General features: G+C 43.3%; 1 protein-coding gene across 3 annotated transcripts in view; it reads right to left on the bottom strand.

The window, feature by feature from the left end:
- Positions 1–25,298, bottom strand: part of ITPR2 (inositol 1,4,5-trisphosphate receptor type 2) — a 336,580-nt gene that overhangs the window by 49,526 nt on the left and 261,756 nt on the right. For 2 of the 3 annotated variants that reach the window (XM_065418887.1, XM_065418878.1), the window contains 2 exons: positions 23,684–23,800; positions 2,629–2,736 (listed from right to left, as the gene is read on the bottom strand). In XM_065418887.1, coding sequence (XP_065274959.1) covers positions 2,629–2,736; positions 23,684–23,800 — 225 coding nt within the window. The remainder of the gene's footprint in view (positions 1–2,628; positions 2,737–23,683; positions 23,801–25,298) is intronic. The other variant, XM_065418895.1, reaches the window with a different exon arrangement.

A 25,298-nucleotide genomic window follows, 5' to 3' on the forward strand; every position in this document is an offset into this window, starting at 1 on the left:
AGTGTGTCCAGTTTTGGGCCCCACACTACAAGAAGGATGTGGAAAAATTTGAAAGAGTCCAGCGGAGGGCAACAAAACTGATTAGGGGGCTGGAGCACATGACTTATGAGGAGAGGCTGAGGGAACTGGGATTGTTTAGTCTGAAGAAGAGAAGAATGAGGGGGGATTTGATAGCTGCTTTCAACTACCTGAAAGGGGGTTCCAAAGAGGATGGATCTAGACTGTTCTCAGTGGTACCTGATGACAGAACAAGGAGTAATGGTCTCAAGTTGCAGTGGGGGAGGTTTAGGTTGGATATTAGGAAAAACTTTTTCACTAGGAGGTTGGTGAAGCACTGGAATGGGTTACTTAGGGAGGTGGTGGAATCTCCTTCCTTAGAGGTTTTTAAGGTTAGGCTTGACAAAGCCCTGGTTGGGATGATTTAGTTGGGAACTGGTCCTGCTTTGAGCAGGGGGTTGGACTAGATGACCTCCTGAGGTCCCTTCCAACCCTGATATTCTATGATTCTATTCTGTGTCTTTTTCAGGGTCAGAGACTTCTCAATCATACTGTGATTCCCTTCTGACTCAGAGTTTGCTTTTATTTACAAACTGGTCTCGAACTAATTTTAAAAATTTCAATTACACCAACACACTATATTAAAAAACACTTACATAAGTAATTTATATTAAAATTGTCTTTGCCTTCAAAAACCTGCCTTAAAATGAGGTTATACAGGTGTGCCTCAAATAAAAAAATCTAGATCCAAGTATCCCCAATCTTTGAGGATGTTCTAAATCTGAGCCCTACAAACTGCCCCCATATTTATAATAAGCTAAAGCAAAACTCAACATCCAAACTTTCTCAGACTTTAAAGGGTTTAGCATTTTATCAAGAACTTAATTTTGTAGCTTGAGCCCATCTCTATGAGGTTGTAAATCATGAAAGGGGCTATGCGAAAGGAGCACCTTGTTACTCGGATAGTGCCAGTTCCTACCTGCCTTTACTTGACAAAACCCAAGATATTGCTACTATTAGCTCTTCAGAATCAACAGAGCTACTTGAGAGTGAGCTGGATTCCATTCCATTAAAACTGTTTGCTGAATCTGACTGGAGCCTGTATTACTGGTGAAGTAGTAATAGGCGGAAAACACACATTGGATCTCAGATCCCAGGTTTTTTTGTAGAGCTCGCTATCACAGAATCATCATTTGACTTACAAATTGAACAAACTGGGTATGCTGAGCTGAGAGAATATACATCCGGAACTCCACAATTAGCCGAGCTCTGGAAAACCTCTCTCTTATTTCAACAGAAGCAGTGTTGGGCTCAGAGTCATTTACATCCTCACTTTCAGGAAGCCCCCAAAGCTGTGGCTGTTTTGCAAAAAATTGCCTTATTTCTCCCTTCTGAAATGGTTTGATATTTAAGAGAAATATATTTATGTATGTTCACCTCAAGGATAGCAAAACTGTGTGTGTGTGTGTGTGTGTGTGTGTGTGCGCGCACGCAATGACTGTAGCACTGTCCATGGGTGAGCTGACCCTTTAAGGGAGTCCTGGGTGACACCTCACCTGTACCTCTCAGTCCCAGGGTCATGTGATGGGGGCCTAGGACTAGCAATTAGGCCAGCTGGGGGGATATAAGGGCAGCCTAAGTACAGTCAGGAAAGAGAACCAGAGGAGCAGGAGGGTTGTGAGCGCGATGCTCCACAGCGAGACACCTGCATGAGACCCACGGTGAGAGAGGATTTGTGAAGGGGCTCTCCACAGGCTTGGCTGATGCCTCCTGCCACAAGGGGCAGAGGCCTGAAGAGGAAGAGGCTTTAGGAAATGCCAGGAGCAAAAACTGGGTTTGGGAAGGAGCTAGTGAGCCCAGCAGGAGCTGACAGAACTTTGAAGAATGGGGAATGTATGGCTTTCATTTAAGATGACATTGAACTGTGATTTTCTTTTAATAAACCAGACCCCAAGAAGGATGTGGTTTGACATGAGAGTCTACGTGCAATTACTCACCCTTAATCAACTAGATTTGCATCAGATAGTCATAGTTTCCAAATAACAGCCCTGCGCACCTCGCAGGCATGTCCCCTTAAAGCTGCCACCCTTGAACTCTACACCTTCTGCTACCGCCAAAGTCATGAAATATTTTTCCATCCAACAGGTGAATGCTGTTTACAATATGGAAAGGAGCTGATGAACCAGACCCACCTCATCCTGTTAGGCAAAGACTGCACGGAATCTTCACACCATTTCAAAAACTTCTTTTTAACCACAGCCAAAATTCTCATTTGATCCATAAACCTCCTTAGCTTGAAAAGCAGGGTTTATGTGACTGACGTGCTACTATTCTTGTCTCTAAGACACTGCTGCTATCCCCAGTCATCATTTCCATAACAAGAAATGTTCCGTATCCCACAGGGGAGCAACAGTAGGACAATTGTTTGAAATACACCAAGCCAATTTTAAAGAATATCCAGGCCTTTTTTCCCTTTCCCAGTATGATATTACTCAGCTTTTTCCCTTTCAAAATAAGCTACCCTATTTAAATATGTTTTGTTCTTCAGGAGAAATCGAAAGGAGAAGCTCTAGTAGGAAGCAAACTGGCCTCAGACCACAATAGTTTCCCTTTTGGTGAGCAATTCTTTACCTCAATCTGTGCTGTGTGATTGGCATAGTACTTCAAGGCTTCATCTCCTTCATCTGGATCAGACCCTGGCTTCAGCATCTGCTGCAATGCTTTATTGTGGCGAGCCAACTAGAAAAAGAAGACATCTGATTTATTTCCTGTTCTCTGGTTTACCATCTCCACTTACACCCACCCTCCAAACATATCCCAATGGGCGTCTCTCTGTAAATAATAACCCAAAATGCCATTTGCTGATAACCACATAAATAACTTGGTGTTAAAAAGCCAGTTTAAATAAGCAAGTCTTCAGCTAAGTTTTATGAATGCCAACTCTGCCAGCAGTCCATGTCTTTTTGGAGAGCTTTTCAGAGACACCAAAAAGTTAGAACAGCAGCACTGCCCAGTTAAGTTCAGATACAAAATCTGCATACCTTGGACAGTGCTGCTTTTCCAAAGTAGGTAATTACATTCTAAATTTCCCCCATGATTTCAAATGGATAAGTTATTCTTCAATATGCTGTTGTGTGGTGCTCCTGGTCCTGTTAAATAACTGATGTTTTCCTACCCCAGAGACAGCTGCATCTCCATGTTGGGCAAAATGACTCATATAGTGTATCTATCAGGGATCGGCAACCTTTCAGAAGCGGTGTGCCGAGTCTTCATTTATTCACTTTAATTTAAGGTTTCACGTGCCGGTAATGCATTTTAATGTTTTTAAAAGGTCTCTCTCTATAAGTCTATATATTATATAACTAAACTATTGTTGTATTGTAAAATAAACAAGGTTTTCAAAATGTTTAAGAAGCTTAATTTAAAATTAAATTAAAATGTTGATCTTACGCTGCTGGCCCGCTCAGCCCGCTGCTGGTCTGGGGTTCTGTTCACCTAGGCCGGCAGCGGGCTGAGCGGGGCCTGCGGCCGGGACCCCGGCTGGCAAGGGTCCGGCAGCCAGAACCCCAGACCGGCAGCGGACTATGCGGGGCTGGCGGCCGGGACCCCAGACCGGCAGTGGGCTGAGCGGCTTAGCCCGCTGCCGCTCAGGGGTTCCATCCGCCGGCTCCTGCTGGCTGGGATCCCAGCTGCCGGACCCGCTCAGCCCGCTGCCGGTCTGGGATCCTGGTCCTGCCCATATACAGTGGGTACCTACCTTCTCCCTGGTTCTGGCCCATTCTCTTCCTCTCTCTCTGCACTGAGCTGAGGGTGGGAGTGCACTGAGCACAGGGCTGGGGGTGAAGGAGCAGGCTGGGGGTTGGGATGTAGGGTCTGGCCAGGAGCTAGAATGAGGGAGGGGGCTCAGGGTTGGGGCAGGAGATTTGGGTGTGGACCGCTTACCTGGGCAGCTCCCATTTGGTGCAAGGGGTGCAGGTGGGAATGTTTGTGTGGGGGGGAGTGCAGGAGCTCCCGTTTGCTCAGGGTGGGGGTGGAGATGTGGGCGCTGCAAGAGTCAGGATGTGGGGGGGTGCATGGGGGGGGGGGACTGGGTATGTGGGGGGGTGCAAGAGTCAGGGCATGTGGTGTGAGGGACCTGGGTATGTGTGGGGGTGCCAGAGTCAGGGCTGGGGTTGTGGGTGGGGTGAAGGAGTCAAGCAGAGGGCTGGGTGTGTGTGAGGGGAGTACAGGGCTCAGGGCAGGGGCCTGGGGTGTGTGCAGGGCTCAGGGCTGGGTGTGTGTGAAGGGGGTTCAGGGCAGAGGGCTGGGTGTGTGGGGGGGAGGTCAGGGCTCAGGGCAGGGGTCTGGGGTGTGTGCGGGGTGCAGGGCTCAGGACAGAGGGCTGGGTGTGTGTGTGGGGGGCTCAGGACAGAGGGCTGGGGGTGTGGGCTGGGGTCGTGGGGTGCTCACGGCAGGGGGCTGGAGGGGATATGCCCCTATTCCACCCCCCCCTTCCCCAAGGCCCTGCCCCCGCTTCTTCTCTGCCTCCGCCGGGAGCAGCAAGCACCCTGACTCCACTCCTCCCCCATCCCCTCCCTCGCAAGGGCCATCAGCTGATCGTCCGGCAGGGAGGGAGGGACGGAGAGGAGGAGGAGGGGCAGGAACCCAGCACACTGCGGGAAGAGGCAGGACCAAGCTTCTGCCCCCGTGGGAGGGAGGCGGGCGGAGGGCGGAGAAGAGCAGGCTGGGCCGGGCCGGGCAGGATTTTTAATGGCACGCTGCTGCCTGCCATCTTTGGCACGTGTGCCATAGGTTGCCAAGCCCTGGTATATATTCAATAAAGTACTTTAGGTCTTGTTAGATGTTTAAAGGTCTTCTTAAATGCAAACCGTTTGTTGTTATTGAGACAACAGCAAATAGACTCATGAAGTTATAGTACAAGTCCTTTACCGAATGAGAAACTTGAACCTAATTTTAAAAACTGATGAGCTGCTATGGAAGATGGCAAATAGCTCTTTTGTAGCAGTTTTCATCAATAGATCTCAAAGCGTTTTACAAAGGAAGTCAGTATCATTAGCCTCATTTGACTGATGGGGAAACCGAGGCACAGGGAGGTGAAATGACTTGCCAAAGATCATCCATCAGGACAGTAGCAGATCTGGGAACAGAACCCAATTCGCCTGAGTCCAAGTCCAGTGCTCTACTAAGCCACAAAAAAATAGTGGGCATAGTATAAGACCTAAACCTACCCTCCTCAAAGTGGCTGATGTAACAAGGCTGTAAACTAGCAATGATCATTACAGAATGTAGTTTGGAACTACAAGCGCCAACGCTATCAGATTGTTAATTTATTTAGATTTTAAAGCCCCAAAGAGGGGCAATAATCCATTCTAGCAGTAACACAGGTGTGAACAAATGTTACACTATCTGTGTCTGAAAAGGATAGCTTATTGCTAGGCTATTAGGATATTTGCAAACCTCATTCCTCCATTTTTTATCTAATAACAACTCATATGTATGCAATTTATCCAGTACATTGAGATTGCCAAGAACCAGTGGACAAATTGAATTTATTCTTAATCTGGGAATGTACTTACAAAGTAAAAATGACAAATATTAAATGATGCATCAGAAAATAAGAGAATGGGGAAAAAAACAAACAAAAACCCAACCAGAAAAACGTATTTCCTATGACTTTGTAGTTGAATAAAATGCTGTTCTGCTCCTAGGCTGGAGCTTTGGAATTTCTACACTGGATCAGCTCATTGGTCCATCTAGTCCAGTTCCCTGTCTCTGAAAACAGTCAGAAGCAGATATTTCAGAGGAAGATGCAAGTAACTACACAGTAGACAATTATGGAGTAACCTGCCAATAGGGAAAATTTCTCCCCCATCCGTCAATCAGTGGTTGTTTTATGCCACGAAGCAGAAGGGTTTAGATCCCTTATGCATTTTTTTATCCTAATACAACTGTGGATATTCTCATTACTCATAGTTTTACACAGATTTTAAGGCCAGAAGGGACCATTGTGATAATGTAGACTGACCTCCTGCATAACAGCCATAAAACCTCATCTAGTAATTTCTAGAGCAAGCCCATATTTGCTGTTTGAGCTATAGTATATCTTTTAGAAAGCTATCCAGTCTTGATTTAAAGCCTTCAAATAAAGGAGAATCCAACATATTCCCAAGTAAATTTCAAATCTTCCTATGCGCAATAAGATCTGGCCTCAATGATATATTGTGGAAATGAGTTCAACAGGCTACATGGGGGGTCGCGAGCTGTCAGCCTCTACCGCAAACCCTGCTTTGCCTCCAGCATTTATAATAGTATTAAATATATTAAAAAGTGTTTTTAATTTATAAGGGGGGATCACACTCAGAGGCTAGCTATGTGAAAGGGGTCACCAGTACAAAAGTTTGAGAACCACTGCTCCACACCATTTATCATGCTGTATATATCAGTATATTGTCCTCTCTTGTCTCCTTTTCAAATACAAAGGAAAAAAAAACACTCTCTCCTCATACAGAAGTGTCTCTGTGATTAAATAATTTTTTATTTCCCATCTCCAATGGCCCTCTATTTTGGCTGTACCTTTAATTTGAGACAGAATGAACACAACTGAAGAGAGAACTGCTTTGGGTGATGAATTATTACCAACAGAAGCAAATTTTCATCTTGCTATAATACAGAAAAACTTTGCCTCTATATTGACCATTCTCCTCCGCTGTTAACCATTAAGAATTTCTTCTCTATAATAGAAAAATAGTTGGAAATTGGTTTACAATGTCTTATGACTGGAAGTCCAAGTCTTAAAAATGATGTTGCTTTGCAGCAAGATGTGACTACTAACCATCTATAAATTCACAAATATCCATCAACATAATGAAAAGCTTCACTTATAAATGTATTAGAACATGCACTGCCCACAATATAGGAAATGTTTCATACCAACCATGTGAACTTTCAGAATATAGCACTTTCCTTTTATTATAGTTGCGTTTTAAACTTTTCACATTTTACTGTAAACATATCCCACGATATGTATCAATAACTGAAGCTCAGATTAATCACAGAATCATTTGGGCTAGAAGGAACCTCTATCCCATTTCTTCTGTGCTGTGACAGGATTGACTGTTTTATACCCAATCATTGATTTATAGATGGATATCAAGTGTAGCCTTGAATATCTCTAGTGATGGCAATGAGTCACTGTGTCAGGTGAGCAGAAATACTGGGTACAATAAATATATTAGCAGATCATTAATGGTTTTGAGAGAAGCATTCTCAGAACCAATTGAAAACCTTTGTATAATTCATTATCAGATCATTGTGCATGTGAAGAACACCCAGGTTCTCTGAAAACTTGGGCAAACAAAGGCTTTGACTACACTTGGTTTAGACTGCAAGCACTTTGGGGCAGGGACCGTCTTTTTCTTCAGTGTTTGTACAGCGCCTAGCACAATGGAGTCCTGAGCCCTGACTGGAGCTCCTAGGCTTTATAACAACACTTGGGATTCAGCAGGCAGTGGGCAGCAACCTTAACGCTGCAGGAGTGCAAATCTGAGTAGGACTAAAATGAGGGTAAACTCAACTAGTATAAATGGTGGCTTTTCTTGTCCACTCGTAGGGTTTACACTGGTGCACTACACTGTTGAAACTGATTGACTGCTGAATGGGGTACTGACAAGGCCAAAGTTAATATTGGGGAGAGGCAAAATGATCTGAAGAATAGGTTTGGGATTTCAACGATGGTTTGAGTGCTGCTAATAAAGAACATTCTTGAAAGACTGGGAAGTGCTGACACAATTTAAGGAGCCCTGACAGAGCAAAAGGAAAATCATTTTAAAATTGTGCACCGTGGTTCAATGTAACATGTTCTTAGTCACACACAATCTCAGTAGTCATAGGATTGTTGTCTATCTATATCCTTCTGTTGTCTTGTCTAGATTGTAAGCTCTTTGGGGGCAGCGGCTGTATTTTTGTTTTATCTTTATACAGCGCCTAGCACAATGGGGTACTGGCCCATGACTGGGGAGCCTCGGCATTAGAATATATATAAAATATAATTATAAAATGAACTAACACATGGTACTGGCAACAACCTGCCAAGGTCCACATTTAAAAGACAGAGACCAATAGGAGAGAGAGAATAAAGGCAAGATAGCACAAGTCTCTTACTTTAGCAAACCATAACATTGTCTATAGCTCTATCTTCATGCCTGTACATTTGTTATGTAAAGAACTTATAGGGCCAGATGCGTAAAGCACTCTATGCCAGCAGCCCCTTGCATCCGTGCAGAGCTTTCCGTAGGATCAAGGCCATAGTAATAACAGTGATAATGTAGGTTTCAGAGTAGCAGCCGTGTTAGTCTGTATCCGCAAAAAGAACAGGAGTACTTATGGCACCTTAGAGACTAACAAATTTATTAGAGCATAAGCTTTCGTGGGCTACAGCCCACTTCTTCGGATGCATAGAATGAAACATATATTGAGGGGAGATATATACACACACATACAGAGAGCATGAACAGGTGGGAGTTGTCTTACTTAATTGGCCTCTCAAGAGTTGGTAAGAGAAAAAAAGTAAGAGGAAAAAAAATTAAGAGAAAAAAACTTTAACTGGGTGCCTAATACAGCACCCAGTGAAATCAATTGAAAAATGCCAATTGATTTCACTGGGTTTGGATCCATCAGGTTCTAACGGAGGTTTGGTGAGGTGGGAGGGGTCATATAAATAGGTGTTAGAAACAACAGGTTGATATAGATGGTGGACATGAGTCTCAATTTATATTACAGTTCCTTTATACCACTATAGCAAAACAAATGTGCAAAAGAGAATGTAAATATAATTTATGCCAACTTTAAGGCCCCTTTCCACTGCCAGAAGGGTGTAAAGGGGCTTTGGTGTTAATGAGAGTCAGGCCTGGTATCTTACAAAATAACTGGGTAAAATGTCTTGAGTTCTTCTGAGAGAGTCAGTTCCCTGGAAACGTGCTGAATAAAAGTTTTGTAGATTTTATCTTATATGTTTTAATTCCTGGGGAAGAGTGCTTTAAACTCTGGCTTGAGTTCTGAAGGAATTCAAATATGAAATTGCAGAACTACTAACTGTGGTAGGTAAGCTATCACTTAAATCAGCCTCTGTACCAAGTGACTGGAGGATAGCTAATGTAATGCCAATTTTTAAAAAAAGATTCCAGACGCGATCCTGGTAATTATAGGCCAGTAAGCCTAACTTCAGTGCCAGGCAAAATTGGTTGAAACTACAGTAAAGAACAAAAGCATCAGACACGTAGATGAATATGATTTCTTGGGAAAGAGTCAACACAGCTTTTGGAAAGGGAAATCATGCCTCATCAATCTATTAGAATTCTTTGAGAGGGTCAATAAACATGTGGACAAGGGTGATTCAGCAGATGTAGTGTACCTGAACTTTCAGAAAGCCTTTGACAAGTTCTCTCATTAAAACCTCTTAAGCAAAGTAAGCAGTCAAGGCATAACAGGAATAGTAATGGAAGGTCCTCTCATGGATCAGTAACTGATTAAAAGACAGGAAAGAAAGAGTAGGAATAAATGGTCAGTTTTCACACCGGAGAGAGGTAAATAATAGGATTCCTCAAGGATCTGTACGGCGACCAGTGCTATTTAACATATCCATAAATGATCTGGAAACAAAGAAGTGGCTGGAAACAAAGAAGTGGCAAAGTTTGCAGACAATACAAAATTACTCAAAATAGTTAAGTCCAAAGCTGACTGTGAAGAGTTATAAAGGGATCTCACTAAACTGGGTAACAAAATGGCAGATGAAATTCAATGCTGATAAATGCAAAGTAATGCACGTTGGAAAACATAATCCCAACTATACAGACAAAATGACTGGGTCTAAATTAGCTGTTATCACTCAAGAAAGAGATCTTAGAGTCATCATGGATTGTTCTCTGAAAATATCTACTCAATGTGCAGCAGCAGTCAAAAAACAAACAATGTTAGGAACCATTAGAAAAGGGACAAGTAATAAGACAGAACATATCATAATGCCACTATATAAATCTGTGGTATACCAACCCCTTGCATACTGTGTGCAGTTCTGGTTGCCCCATCTCAAAAAGGTATATTAGAATTGGAAAAGGTACAGAGAAGGGCAACAAAAATGATTAGGAGTATGGAACAGCTTCCATATGAGGCGAGATTAAAAAGATTGGGACTGTTCATCTTAGAAAAGAGGCGACTAAGGGGGGATATGATAGAGGTCTATAAAATCATGAATGGAGTGGAGAGTGTTACCTCTTCACATAACACAAGAACTAGGGGTCAGCCAATTAAATCAATAGGCAGCAGATTTAAAACAAACATAAGGAAGTACACCTTCACACAAGGCACAGTGAACCTGTGAAACTCATTGCCAGGGGAAGCTGTGAGGACCAAAAGTATAATTGGGTTCAAAAAGGAATTAGATAAACTCCTGGATGATAGGTCCATCATTGGCTATTGGCCATGATGGTCAGGGATGCTACCCCATGCTCTGGATGTCCCTAAACCTCTGACTGCCAGAAACTGGGACTGGATGACAGGGGATGGATCACTCAATAAATTGCCTTGTTCTGTTCATTCCCTCTGAAGCATCTGGCACCAGACACCGTCGGAAGACAGGATGCTGGGCTAGATGGACCATTGGTCTGATGCAGTCTGGCCATTCTTATGTTCTTAAGCCAATATAAACAAAAACAGCTTCTGTGTCTAGAAGTGTTTATAATTTAGGATGTATAATGTTTAACATCACTTACTATTAAGAAATGATATTATAAACTGGAAAAAATTCTCCTATTTAAATTATTCATAAAACATTTTCATATTTATTCCACTGGTAATCAGACTGTGTTGCCAACCTACATAACACTAGAATTTATCCAGGGTGAAAGGGATCAAATGAGAGCAGCAGAGTAAACTGCATAATCTCAGATCTGTCCCACCTTGCTACTGCAAAAATGCTCCTGCAGCTGTGAGTAGAAGTAGATAGATCCTTGAAAGCTGCTACTGCTTGTGCACTGCCTCTTAAAGAAGAAGGCTCTAGGGAACAGTGTGCAAGCTATCCCTTTTTTCCCCAGGCCTCTTGGTAACTCAATAGAGCCACCAAGCTGCATAAGATTTGTTACCACAGCATCACCATTGATGGTTCCTCCTGCCAACCCAAGGAACATTTAGCGTTCTGCTGAGAGATAGAATGAGGAAGAGAAGCCACTGAGGAAAGGAACCAGAGAGACAAAAAGGACTACAAAACAAAAAAAGAGTAAAAAACAAGGTAAGAAGGAAACAGAAAAGGACAGGAGAGAGAAAATGAGGCACAGGGTTATGGGACATGGGAGTATAGGGGTGCTCATAGGCCAATTCATTGTATATGGGAGAGAAAAGACAGAGCCATTAGTGAAGAAAGAAAGAAAAACTGAAGTATCACCTTAAACATAATTAAGCAGAAATTTTTATTCCAGCTGGCTCTGATAAACAGTAATGATGACTTCTCAACTCCCCATGTTCCAATAAGAATTGAATAGAGCTTTCACCAATGCACAGGACAGCTTCCTTTCCAAAAGTCATTACAGTTTCATAGAGCAACACCTTTGTACTTTACCCAAAGCAAACAGTCTGTTAACAAACATTGGGAACATCTGGGATTGAGCAAAGGGAGACCCTAGAATCAAGTATTAAGAGATTTTCAATTCAGATGATTATACAGTATATAGTAGTTGAAAGAGTTCAGAGCCAATCTTCCCCTGGCAGCTTGTGATATCAGCCAGGCACTGGAAGTTCAGGCTCTTTGGATTCTCAACTGCTGACTTTCCCAGACTTCTTGTGTAACCTCTGACAAATCACCCAACCGCTTTGGGCCTCCGTTTCCACATTTGTAAGATGGGAATAAATTATCTAGCCTACAAGGTAGGAAGAATTAAAGCCTGTGAAACACTGACATTCTCACATGAGAGAGACTACTGTAGTTAAGTACAAATTATTCTTGTTATAATGTTTGTGTAGCGGGATGGTAACCCCGCTCAGGTCCAGAGAGGGCTGTGGCTGGAGAAAGCAGTTTTTAGGCTGAGCTGATTGGGGGAAGTGGCGGCAGCTGGGGCCACGCCCCAAACAGACTCAGCTGGCCCTATAAAGGCCAGGGCAGCCAGAAGCTCAGCAGTCTCTCTCTGAGTGCAGAGAGAGAAGGGCCTGGTTGCAGTAAGCTAGGGATAGCGTACCTGAGTGGAGCAGGGCTGGGGACAGGCTGAGGAGCTGGGGAGCTCCAGCCTGGACGGCACCAGGCTGCGGCCTAGCGGAAGGCCAAGGGGTACTGGGGGTTGCAGAGGGCAGCCCAGGGCTAGGCTAAGGCAGCAGGTCCAAACCCTCCTTGCCAGTGATGAGTGGCCTATACTGCAGTCTGCTCCAGGGAGCGGGGGCTAGTTGGTGACTGGCAGTGGCCTAGTGCTGAGGCAAGGTGGGGATAGTGGGTGGGGGGTCCCCTGGGAGGGGAGATCTAGCGTGTAGGTACTGCCTGGGGGCAGCACCCAGAGCAAGGGGCACTGGGGTCCTGGGAGGGACACGGGAGCCCAGAAGAAGACAGGCGGATCACTGGCCTGCAGAGGGCGCTCCAGAGGCTGGAGAGCTAATTCCCTGGACGACCAGCAGGAGGCGGTGCAGGGGTGAGTCCGCACCTCTACAGTTTGTAACTCTGAGCATTCTGAAGTCATGTTTCCTCTGCTTCTTTTATGCCTCATGAGAGCAGCATGAAGACCAGGAAAAATTATTTCCACATACTTCAGTGAATTAGAAACCCAACTGCAAATTGTCTTATTCATCACCCCTTTTACTAGCAAAGTTTGTGGGAAACTATTTTCAGGCCCGTAGCTAAAATTTGTTTCATGACAAAACAAAATTCATTTGTGGAGGAAGTGTGAGTATCAGGCCGTAGCATAGCAGCCTTTTTAGACTAACCTCTGTGAACTATGTGAGTGAAGGAGGTGGATGGGATGCAAGAGGGAAAGACCTAGGAGATGAAGGAGGAGCAAAGAATGAATGAGGGGAGGTGGAGGACAAAGGAGTGGAGACAGGACTGGGAAGACCCCCTCCTTACCAATGGGGGGGGGGAGGGCTAATTCACAGCCACTCCAAGGGGAAAGACCTCAATCACTTGCAACTTCTTTGAGAGGCCAATGAACCAAAGTGCCCAGAATAAGTGGACACTATAGGCTCATCTGAAAGCCCAGTACACTGAGCAGCATCCAGCCAGCAGAAAGCAGTGCCCACCCCAAGCAGAGGTAGGTTCCTACCCACAGGATCCCCCACCTGCAGAGTTGAAGAGCTTCTCTCTCCTCCTCATGAAGGCCACCAGGACAATATATTAAAAACTGGAGAAAAGAAAGCATCTCCCTTCCAGGAGCTCTCAATTCTATTGCTTGAAAGCATGTTCCTCTTTTGGTTTCTTATTCTGAGCAGAAGTAGAATGGGAAATAGCACTTCTCTGCAATCTCTCTATCTACAGCTGTCCAACAAGTAGAGTCTAAAAAAAAAAGCAATTTAAATATCCACACAAGCAAAGTAGGCAGCTGCTTACCACCCTGCTCTTTTGGGGCCCCCACATCCTCTCTAAGTCTTGGGATGGCCCTGCCGCCTTCTACAGCCGTGGGACTGGAAGCAGAGGAAAAAGGTTACTGCCAGACAACCTCCCCTGCTCTGGCAGCAAGACAAGTGCAACTTATGGCATGATATCTCCTGCTTGGGACCATGCTCTTGTTCGGGTCCTCCAAATTATATGGCAAATCCTGTTAGTATCCCAACCTCCTTAACAGGTACTTCTCAAAGCACAGAAAATTACTTCTTGACAAAAGTTTTCTTGCCCAAAGACAAATTGGATTAAAGTGGAGAATAGGCAGCTGAGCCCTGCAAAGAGAATTCACAACTGTCCAAACTCACTCGCCTTTTTCTAATCACCAGTGGGGACTGTTATGCACATTCTGGAAGGTGAGGCAGGAGTGGGGGGGTTGACCACGTGAAAGAAAGGAGCAGGAGAGCAGACGAGATGCTTCTTCCAGCAGCCAGTATGGCACAGCCTTCCCACTATTTTAAATAGTGCTGCTGGACTTTTGCCTCATCCGTCCACTTAACAGAACAAAAAACAGAATAGCTATTTTCAGGGCTTGGTAATGGGGAGAGGACCAAAATGTGATGATATTCCCTTTCCAAATCCCACCTCTTTACTGCAGTCATCTGGACAATATTTGAACCAGCCAGATATGAATTAGCAGCATATGCTAAGAAAGCAAAGGAAAGTGAGCGGTCGAGGTGCAACCTTCATCCTAGACAGACACATCTTAGTCCTACTCATCAGATATGAGCTATTGGTGTTAGCCAGCAACTAAATGATGATCAACAGATAGAAACATAGAAAGAAGAGACTGGTGGGCAACTGATGCTCACTCTTGGCAACCACAGCAAATCAATGATGCGGGATGTGTCAGCCTCATCTCAGCAGGTGATCCAGAGGAAAAATCATTGTAATGTCACTGGCCATACACCAGGTGGAAAAACTGGACCCCAGTTTGTACAATCCTATGCATGAGAGCAAGAGCCACCATGATTAAGTGTCTGTTTCTACCCTGAGATACTACTGGTGTCCTAAGTAATTTTCCATCTTATTCTTGAGGTAAAGAAAACGTAGCCAGCTGTTAAACCAGAGTTTGCTAGCTGGAAATTTCAACATGATTGCACTCCCCACGAAAGGGCAATAACCCCATTTTATGCAAGTCCTTTGCAGATCACCTGTAACGCACGAGTCCCAGCTCAGCCTCTGATTTAAGACTTCATCTATGGCAGTATGGTTACAATTCAATACCATGTATATTTCTATTATTGCCTCTGCAGTGGCAGTGGTATATTACATATATTTCTGTGCAGACAATATTATGCACCGAGGTTTATGGTAACAAAGTGCAGTCCACTTTGAAAAGTGACTGTAAAAATGGTGCTGTGGGGTTCCTCATTTATTGTCTCTCAAAGACTTCTGGATCAGATTTGTTCACTTTACAGGTAGAATGATTTTTCTCCCTATAACTCTCACCTCTGCAAACTCAGCCTGAAAGCTGAGCAGTGTTCTTGCTGGTTCAGAGATTGCCACCAGTAATGAAGATTCTGCAGGATAAGTGCTGCCCTTCGTTACACTGTTACTGGCCGTATGGCTTCAGTGTAACCGAGAGCAGAACATGAAGGCAATGGGACAGATTCTCAGCTGGTACAAATCAGTGTAGCTCTGTTGACTGCAATGGAGCTGTTCTAATTTACACCAGCTGAGGATCTGGTCCAATAAGGAACTGGTCCTGCAGTAGGAACTCAGCTAAAAATTCTGCTGGTGAAAGGGGAGCCAGAAGGAAATCCAGCTCCTTCTCCCAAAAAAGTAACAAACTATCTACTTTTGTCACTAAGGTGAGCAGATAGGACTGTGGATACACAGAGCGAGCAGCAAGTTTCTCTGGCATCTTACACAGCCACTTTTCAGAGCAGAACCACACATCAATACTAGCGGTATTCCCTCTAGTACGCCTTATGGGCCCCTATTCTACAGTAAACTGTATTTCCCAGATACAGAGATCTTAAGAACCACAAATCATATGGACACAGGATAACTGAAGTTAGAGATAGGAAACCCCCTGCCCGGTTAATCATGTCTACCTCCATGTTAATGCAATATAGTCCCCAAACAGAGGATGTATGTGATATCAACTGATACATTTGACCTTATTAAATTTTGAGGGAAATGAAAGTAAGCACCACCCATTGGACCCAAGCCTATTAATGGGATCCTCTAAGCCAGGGGTTCTCAAACTGGGGGTCGGGACCCCTCAGGGCGTCACGAGGTTATTACATGGTGGGTCATGAGCTGTCAGCCTCCACCCCAAACCCTGCTTTGCCTCCAGCATTTATAATGGTGTTAAATATATAAAAATGGATTTTTAATTTATAAGGGGGGGTCGCACTCAGAGGCTAACTGTGTGAAAGGGGTCACCAGTACAAACATTTGAGAACCACTGGTCTAAGCATGGCCACTTCCAACCCCAAGGAGCTTCACTGAAGTCAGTGGGACTCCTCAGGGGCACTAGGACCCATGTTATTCAATTCCATTTCGGAATTGGATCTTAAATGATGGGGTAATAGCTGGAAGCCAATGTCAACAAAATAGGAAAAGAAAAAGTTGCAGAACAAGTTGCCAAGGATTCTACCTGCCAATGAACGGCAGCCTCAGACATTTGCTTAAGCTTTCAGGGGCTCATTAGTGTCAAGGCCCTGTGGCAGCCTCCATACTGGATCTATACACTGGAGCTGGTTGAAGGTAGAGATATAGACCCTCCTAATGAGCTGCAGGGAGGGTGATGTGCCTCCTTGGTTTCTGTTTCAATCTTGGCAATCTGAGTGTAAAAGCCTTGCAACAGCTTCTGATTCTGCTGACATTTAATTAGCCAGTGTCATTTTGATGCCATAGACTGTCTCATCAGGATGAGAACTACAAAACAACATGCGGAAAATAAAAGTTCCACAAGAAGTTTCAGGTCTGGCAGCCCAGGATACGAGTCCCCTGACAGTCACGGTTCCTGGGACAGGTCCCCATTAGCTCCTTGCCTTGGCAATGTGATCAGCTAATGCTTTTCTGCTAGGAAGGAAATCTGCAAGCCTCAGCAAACGCCCACTAAAAGTATAGTGCTGAAGCCTTAAATTCCACTTGCCTTGCAGGGAGAGAGTGACTTTTTCAAAGGAATTCTGAGTTACTCTATGGAACTCATCCCACAGGACTGGTGGAATTCTAAGATTCTATTATTCTTCACTATTTGTCTCAACAAAGATCAGGGCCCTGCGCAATGAAAGACAATCCTCGCTCCAAAGAGCTTACAACCTAAATAGACAAGACAGATAAAAGGGTGGGAGGGGAAACAGGTGAAGTGACTTGGCCAAGATGACAAGAAAGTCAGGGCCGGAGCCACGACCTAAACCCAGATCTTCTCATTCCCAGTCCAGTGCCATCTCCACTGGATCATGCTCTGAACGAAAAACTTAGCAATGCTCCTGTAAGTATGTACAATGCTTTTCTTTACGTACAAACAGCTGTTTGGGAGGAGACATTCCTATTAAACGTCTTGAGAACCCTCACACTGTGCTGCAAAATGTGGAAATAGTCGGCTGTACAAAAATTGGCGCTACCTATAGATTAAAAGGGTCAGGTCCTCACCTGTTGTAAATCAGGGTAGCTTCATTTACACCAGCTGCAAACCAGTTACTTTGTACTTGTGCCTTATTTTTGGAGTTCCTGCTCCCATATATCACAGATACATTTTAGAGTAAATTAGGCACAGGTTTATTTAAAAAAATCAAATGATTACAACAATTTTAAATAGTTCATGGGTCACATTTAACAGCAGGTAGCTGTCAGCAGAAACACAGCCCCAACAACACTAAGTCTGCTAATGGGGAGTGGGGCTATTAAGGCACAAAATGGTTATCTCCCCTCCAGTGGTGGTGGTGTGTCCACCAGCAGCCAGCATATCTACAAAAGTTGGCAGTGCTGACCAGGAAGATGAACTGATACAGTATGTATGTCCCATGTGACATGACAAAGCCCTGGCTGGAATGATTTTGTTGACCTTGGTCCTGCTTTAAGCAGGGGGTTGGACTAGATGACCTCCTGAGGTCTCTTCCAACCCTAATCGTCTATGACTCTATGAGCACTTTCCACTGCCATTCTCCATGGTTACGTCTACACAGCCTGCACAATCGAGCCTCCCAAGACTTGGGCTTGCGCTACCACACTAAAAAGAGCTGTGTAGACAGCACTCTGAAGCTGCAGCTCAGGCTGGGGCTCAGGCTCTGAAGCCCATCCCCCCTACTCTAGGTGTCAGCACCCAAGCTCCAGCCCGAGCTGCAACATCAACACTGTGTTTTTTAGCGCGGTAGTGCGAGGTCTGTGAGCCTAAGTCCGTTGACCTGGGCTGGGAGGCTCACTGCCATGGGCTGCGTAGATGTACCATGAACCAAGGGGTTCTTGCTGGAACTTAAGGCTGTTCCTCACAGCTGGAAGCCTCTGGAACACAGTGAACCTCAGTAGTGCCTTACTTATGTCACAGATGGTACTGAGGGAATGTTGACACACTAGTGAGGAGCGGGCAAAAGACATTCCATGGAGTCACATTCCTCTCTCACGTGGCTCCCATCCACCCCTTTTCCTTGGAATCACCTGGTGTTCATGTGTCACACAGTTAATGGAGACCCTTAGTGTGGGAACTACAGCCCTTCTCCCACCCTATTTCCTTGTTTTGGTCTTGTTGTGGGTTCTTTTAAATGCTTCATTAAGTAACCCACTTCTGTCTTCTTCAGCAGCATTTCTTTTCAGCCCAGTCAGTCAATTTCACCACAAATGTATTCCTGATTCTGGTCACACTTCCTTCCTGAGGAAACACTGCTCTGTTGTCTACTGCTGGCTGCACAGCCAATTCAGAAACCCTGGATTCCTGTACCAAAGGCCAAGATGCACTGAGTGATCTTACCTCGTATCTGGTTGTACACAACCACAATAATGCCCCTTAGCTTCCACAGCCATTGAATCATGGAAAGCCTGTTTAGCTCCATCACTTCAATCTCCTACCTGTGACTCTCCTTTGCCCTGACACACAATTATATTTGTCTGTATTCAATATGTTTTTACTTATTTATTTATATGTATAACATACACAAGAAAGGGCCTATGCAAAGCTATACGTACCTCTGCCAAAATTCAAGTGTTACCAACCCAAGAAAGCCAACAGCTGCTCTACACCCTCAAACCAAAAATAACTCCCCCAGTAAAAATCAATACCACCTCCCCCCACGCACAAACAGCCAATCATATGACTAAAGTTCTCCCAGCTTTAACAATCTATATTATTAGCAGCACAGGAAAGTATATTTTTAAAAATAGGCTTAACAGTCTCCTTTAAGGAATGATAAGATACCAGCAATGATGCCTTTCTGATGTATTGAATGCCAATTCATCCTCATTAGTATAGTACCTGGTACTGAGTTAGCATGAGAGGCGGACCAGCTAATGCTAAGGATTAGGAATCAGGCAACCTGGCTTCTTTTCCCATCAAGTCTTTTCCCAATGACTTGTTGCCATCACCTCTTTTGCATCCTACTTCACAGGGTTGTTGGGGAAATGTAAGCAGTTAATGTTTTAAAGTGATTTGAAGCCCTCAAAAAGAATATGCTATAAAAGGCAAACGTGATTCCTAAATATTTCCAGAAATATTATTATTTGTACTGTTGTAGCTAGGAGTCCCAGTTGTGAACCAGAACTCTGTTGTGCCAGACACTATACAAACACAGAACAAAGGATGGTCTCTGCCCCTGCTATGCTCAGATCTACTGGAGGAAATATAACAGTTTAATATGTTTAAGTAGATAGTCATAGAACCTTATATGGCCGTGTGCTGCTTATATTTTTAACTATGTGGATAACCAGAATTTCAACTACTACTTGAAACTTTTCCTTAATAAAGGTCTCATTATCAAACCAATCCTATTTGAACTGACAAAATTATTAATTATTTTTATTGAATAGACTGTAGGGCACTATTATTCCCAAAATATAAATGCAGGCCATCAATTGTCTATTTAACAAATATTCTTTATGCATATAACCTATTAATCTACCATTACACATAGTAAACATGGCAATAAGGAGATTAGATATTTCATGCTACGTTTGATCAAGGAATCTTTATTCTACAGCTAATATATTTTAGCAATTCAAATGTACAAGGCTGAATTACTTGTTTCCCTCACTCCATTGATAATTAGCACCAGACGGGAATGTGTATGAGTTACCCATTAACTCAAATTGCTACTGTATGTTTAGTTTTCCCTTTGTTTATTTTAAGAAAATATCAATGAAAGGGAACTTCCAACTGTGCCAGGCTATCAGGAGATTGTTTGGTTCAAGCTGATGTTTGTTTATGCTGCATACCTGCATTGATATCAAGCAGTGTTAATTTCTTCGAATCACACGGGGTGGGAGAAAACCATCCTTTTATCAGGTCTCGGTGCCATCAGGAGATTGTCGCATTTACAAAAGTAGTTCTGGCACTCCCTTGGTATTTAACTAAACTTTTAATTTAACCTTATAAAAAATCTTCTGTTTTCTAGGAAGTTATAATCTGCTCAAAAAAGACATTGTGGCGTTTCATAGTTATTCTCTCTCTGGCCCCAGTTCAGCAAAGCACTCAAGCATGGGCTCAATATTAAGCATTTGCTTAAATACTTTGCTGGATCAGGAGCCTCAGTAGCACTGACCTCCCACTTGGTAAGGCAACTCCCTCTTTTCATGTGCTGTAATATATATACGGCTTACTGTATTTTTCACTCCATGCATCTGATGAAGTGGGTTTTAGCCCGCGAAAGCTTATGCCCAAATAAATGTGTTAGTCTCTAAGGTGCCATAAGGACTCCTCATTGTTTTTATTATCCTAGATGACTCCAACAGCAAAGTTTGCTCAGTTTATTAACTTTTGAAAGCCTTTAATAGCCAGCTGTGCAGTCTTGAACCAGTAATGTGAAAATCAGGATGGTTTCTTTGTGCTATACACTGTGACATTTTTGTTGCACCATTTAACCAATTAACTATCTGGTTTGACATTCCAGACGTAGAAGGGCCAGTGTACAGATCAAACTTTTATGTGCTACTTGTTTCAGAAGCCTTTGTAAAGTCTACATTTACATCACATCACAGACACATCACGTTATCTGAGTTCTCCTTTCTGAGAGCCTTTCTAATATCACAAAAGAGAAGTCAGCTTGATTTAGCATAATCTATATTTTAAATTATTACTATAAACACCGTGCAGATTCCCTTTGATTGAGGTGTGACAAGAGGAGGTACTGGAACAAACACTGATCATCAAGAACTCACCAGAACTGGATGGTATTCATCCAAGAGTGTTGGAGGAACTTGAAAAAGAAGTAAGTGAGAAAAACTCAAAGTTTGGCTCTGAGCAAGGAGCTTGAACACGACACAGACAAATGGAATGTTTGGCCACAGTAGATTCTTGTGAAACATCTGGTAATAACGGGGGGTTTCCAGCACACGATATCGAGTACCCATTTGCGTCATTACTCTGTACTGCTGTGAGCAACAGAAAGGCTGCATTTGGAACCAGCCCCCCACTCCAGTATAGGAGTGCAGATTATGCTGGTCCCCTGGGGGTGGCTCAGTTCTGTTTTCTCTGGTTTGAGTTCCCCACTCTGCTTACAATGCACGGGACAGGAAGAGTGGGAAGCAGTAGTGCCAGGAAAGGGATGAAGTCAGTGGAAGGGAACCAGGATGAACAATAGTCCCACAGGGTCTGCAGAGAAGGACGGGGATGATAGACAAGAGATGTGAGGGCAGGGTGGGGAAAAGAAGAAATGTTGACCAACATGATGATGCACAGTTAACAGTAAGGGGTCTTCTGTGTCTTGCACTGCAGTGTGGGGCCATAACTCAGTCCTCAACCTTTCTTGTGATGTATTTATATCTTTCTGTGCATAGCAGGTCAGACATTTACAAGAAAGTCTTTTGCTTCTGGTAAAACCAACCACAGGAAGGGCAGGGAAGGATGTCGTGGTGGCAAAATGCAGAACCCACTCCAGCCTTTAAAAGAGCAACGACAAAAACGGAAAGTCTGAGTGCTCCAAAATAAACTGTCTGTGTATGAGTCTGTGATGGTAAAAAGAGGAACTCTAATCTAGACTCTGCTGCTAGAATGGTACAGATGCTGTAACCAGAGTAGGTGGCCACACGGAAGAAGCTGAAAAGCTGTACCAATTGTGAAAATGATAAAAAACTAACAATGAAACTGCAAGGAGCAGAGCAAAGAAATATGATGTAAATTAGGTCAGCTACACTGAGCGGAGGGTACAGTCACCAGTAAGCTGTTTATATATAAGATAGCATTAGAGGGTGTTTAGAGAACAGAGCCAGGATAGGAACTAGGCAACAATGATCTTACTCATGAGGGACAAAAGTTCATATCCTGCCCAGCCCAGAGTGATTGAAAGGACACATGTAGAAAGAGTTTGGTAGTCAACGATTTGTTTTCATGTGCCAAAAATTATAGCTTTCCATTAACACCGGGGGGGGGGCTAAACAGCATGGTTTAGTCGTCTAATGCTCTGTTATGTGGCTGTATGGTGTTCTGCACGGCTGTACACATAATAATATATAGATGTGTTTATTGGGATATCCAACTGCAGGAAGGGAAATCAGTCAGTTTTGTAAAATCTGTACATCAAGCATAGGTTTTCCTGCCAAACGGATATCCCTGCCTTCTTCTGCAGGGCACGAAGGGGCTCAGTAAATTGTTGCCAAGATCCAGGATGTGACCAAAATGCCTCACCAAAGATCAGACATATGGAATTGGTGTTGCTTTCTTAGTAGTGATTGCATAGCCCCTGGCAGGGCAGTATCCCAGCAATCTTTTCTTATATAGCTTTAGCCCTATATTCTATTCTCAAGACCTCATTCCCCATTGTCCTGGACTTTGTGTAGTCATTGATACCAGGAACGGTAAGCACAAAGTGGGTGTAAAATGTTCCCACTGGTGCAAATGATTATACAAGATGCAAGGTCCACAAAATTCCCATTGTCTTGAATAGGGGCACTGCAGGTAGTGTAAGAGTAGAACATGGCTCTCCATAACATAATAGGAATGAGAGCCCTTCATTGAACATGTTGAAGACACAAAAATGTACATAATTTACATTTCTCACCTTATTAGTGTAATTATAACCTGTCCTCTTTTCTTCTTCTATTCAATATTACTCACATTTTAAGGAATATGCTTAACTTTGTATTCTCTGACAATTTATTTAGAATACTCCCATATTGCTACATTTTTAAACTGCACCTGCTTTAATAAAAAATAATTAAAAACAAAAGATAAGGTCCCTAACATGGAACAGCAAGTACTATCTGCCTGTACCATCTTTATTATAGGGCTTGATTACTAAAGTTGCAGTCTTTTCTTTTTCCACAGGGAAAAAAAAAAAAATCTCACTGTCTCTCATTTGTGGCGTACCAATAAAAATCTGTATTTCACCTTTACAGTGCACAAAAGACATGTGATAAGAGAGCCCAACGGAACAACAGCATATCCTAAAAGGAACAAAATTCCCATATGGCCATACTATTAATGTTGCCTGTATAAATTAATAGCTGTAAAATAAAATTAATATTTTATTAACATTCATTTCATATAAGAATAGAAGACATGAATTAAAATCTAATTGATGATAATCTGATTCAATTTATGGTTTAATTAAGATAAATTATTTTTACATGCCGATCTGAGTCAAAGACTCCCAGAGTAGGAAATGACAAAAGAAGATAAACTGAGTGTACATTACCTGCTCCATTCTATGTTATTTACATCTCAACAGTACCCACACATCATGGGCACAGCCCACACACACAGCAAAACCACACACACTTTGATCCTGGCCCCAAAGACACTCTAGAGAAAATGATATCCTATATAAGCTCGATCCTGCAGACGTTACATAGGCAAAACTTCAATGGTTAATGCACACAGATCTGGGGTAGAATTTAATGACATCTTGCAGCCTTTAAGGCTTCTCTTTTATGGACTCAGACACACAATAACAAAAGACATACCTGATGTGCCAGTATGTATATATTGTGGCCAACATCTTTTGGTGAAATATCTCCATTCTCCTCCTCCTCCTCATCACATTCTAGAGCCTGATTATATGCATTCTTCATTACGTCCACCTTTAAAACAAATAAAATTGAAGGGCTGTCAAATATTTTAATTCTATGGAAAATGTGAATTGCATTCAGATTTGCTCACTGTGCTCGGCTCAAATTTGGACAGGGCCTGTGAAGTCCTACAAGAAGGAGATGTACTCTAAAAAGCACATTCAGAATGAAAAGACACCTGAGAAGGTGTTCGGTTTATTCTTATCTCAACTATTTGCACTCTGCTTTGCTGGTTTTCCTCTTTGCCATTTTAAGACAAATTGCCAAGTTTGCAGTAAAAATCGAGTCTGGTGTTTACCTGTGTATTTCAGGTGAAATTAATCCAGATGTGGAGGGTTTTGGATACCAGTGTAGAAGGATGGTTCATGGCTAGAGCACGAGCCTGGGTCCAGGAGACCTAGGTTCAGTTGCCTGCTCTGCCACAGCTTCCTGTGTAACCTTGGACAAGGCCCAAATCCTCAAAGGTGTTTAGGTGCCTATCTCACATGGATTCCAATAGGAGCTAGGTGCCTAAACACCTTTGAGGATTTGGGCTTTATATTTTCTATGCTTTGGTTCTCCATCTACAAAATGAGCATAACAAAACTTCCCTACCTTGCAGAGGTGTTGCTGGGATAAATACATTGAAGGTTGTGAGGTGCCCATCTACTACAGTAATGGGGGCCCAATAGGTACTTTAGATAGACAGATAGTGAAGAGGAGGTTGTGCAGGTTACTCCCCCCCCCCTCCCCCAGCTGTATGCACCATATGGGATTTCTGCATTAATACCAAACAAGCTGATACAAGGGGGCACAGGGAACGGGGCAGAGTAGGGTGACTGGATCCATGCTTACACAGAGCACAGAGGGGTAGTGATTAGCATTCCCATAGGCTGGAATAGCAGCCCTGGAGGGGTTGTGTTACAGTCTCATGGCCTAGCTGTTTGTTGGGAGGGAAGTTTGTACCACTCCACCCCTGTTTTCTTAAGCTTTGTACAGGGAGGGCTGCATTTTAAACCTTCTGAATATCTTATGTGCTGACAGGGTGAAATCCTGGCCCACTGAAGTCAATGGAAAAACTCTCACTGACTTCAGTAGTGCCAAGAATCCATGCATTGATTTTCCCCCCCCTAATAGTCAGCAGTAAAACAGGTATAAAAATGGGTTTCTGGGAGAGAGTGCAAGAAAAATTAAGTTATCTACAATTAAGATTAAAATCTAACAATGAACTGTGTGGAAGAGCTTGTGAAATTCACCATTTCCATTTTTAAAACCCAAGCTAATCATATCATGTGCTTCAAGGGATAAACTAAGGCCTTGCAAGGGTCAGGAAGGAATTTCTCTCTTCATGTACAACACTGCACAATTACATGGTTTATTTGGGCTTATCCTCAAAGCCTCAAGGCCAGAGGCATGATACCAGACTAGATGGACCGCTGATCTAATCTGTTTTAGGGGAAAAAACCATTAATTTCTACTACATTTTGTGAAGCTCAAAATGACAACATTTTTCACTAACAAAACTTCTGTG

The sequence above is a fragment of the Emys orbicularis genome, chromosome 1, assembly GCF_028017835.1.
Source record: "Emys orbicularis isolate rEmyOrb1 chromosome 1, rEmyOrb1.hap1, whole genome shotgun sequence".
Taxonomy (NCBI): domain Eukaryota; kingdom Metazoa; phylum Chordata; order Testudines; family Emydidae; genus Emys; species Emys orbicularis.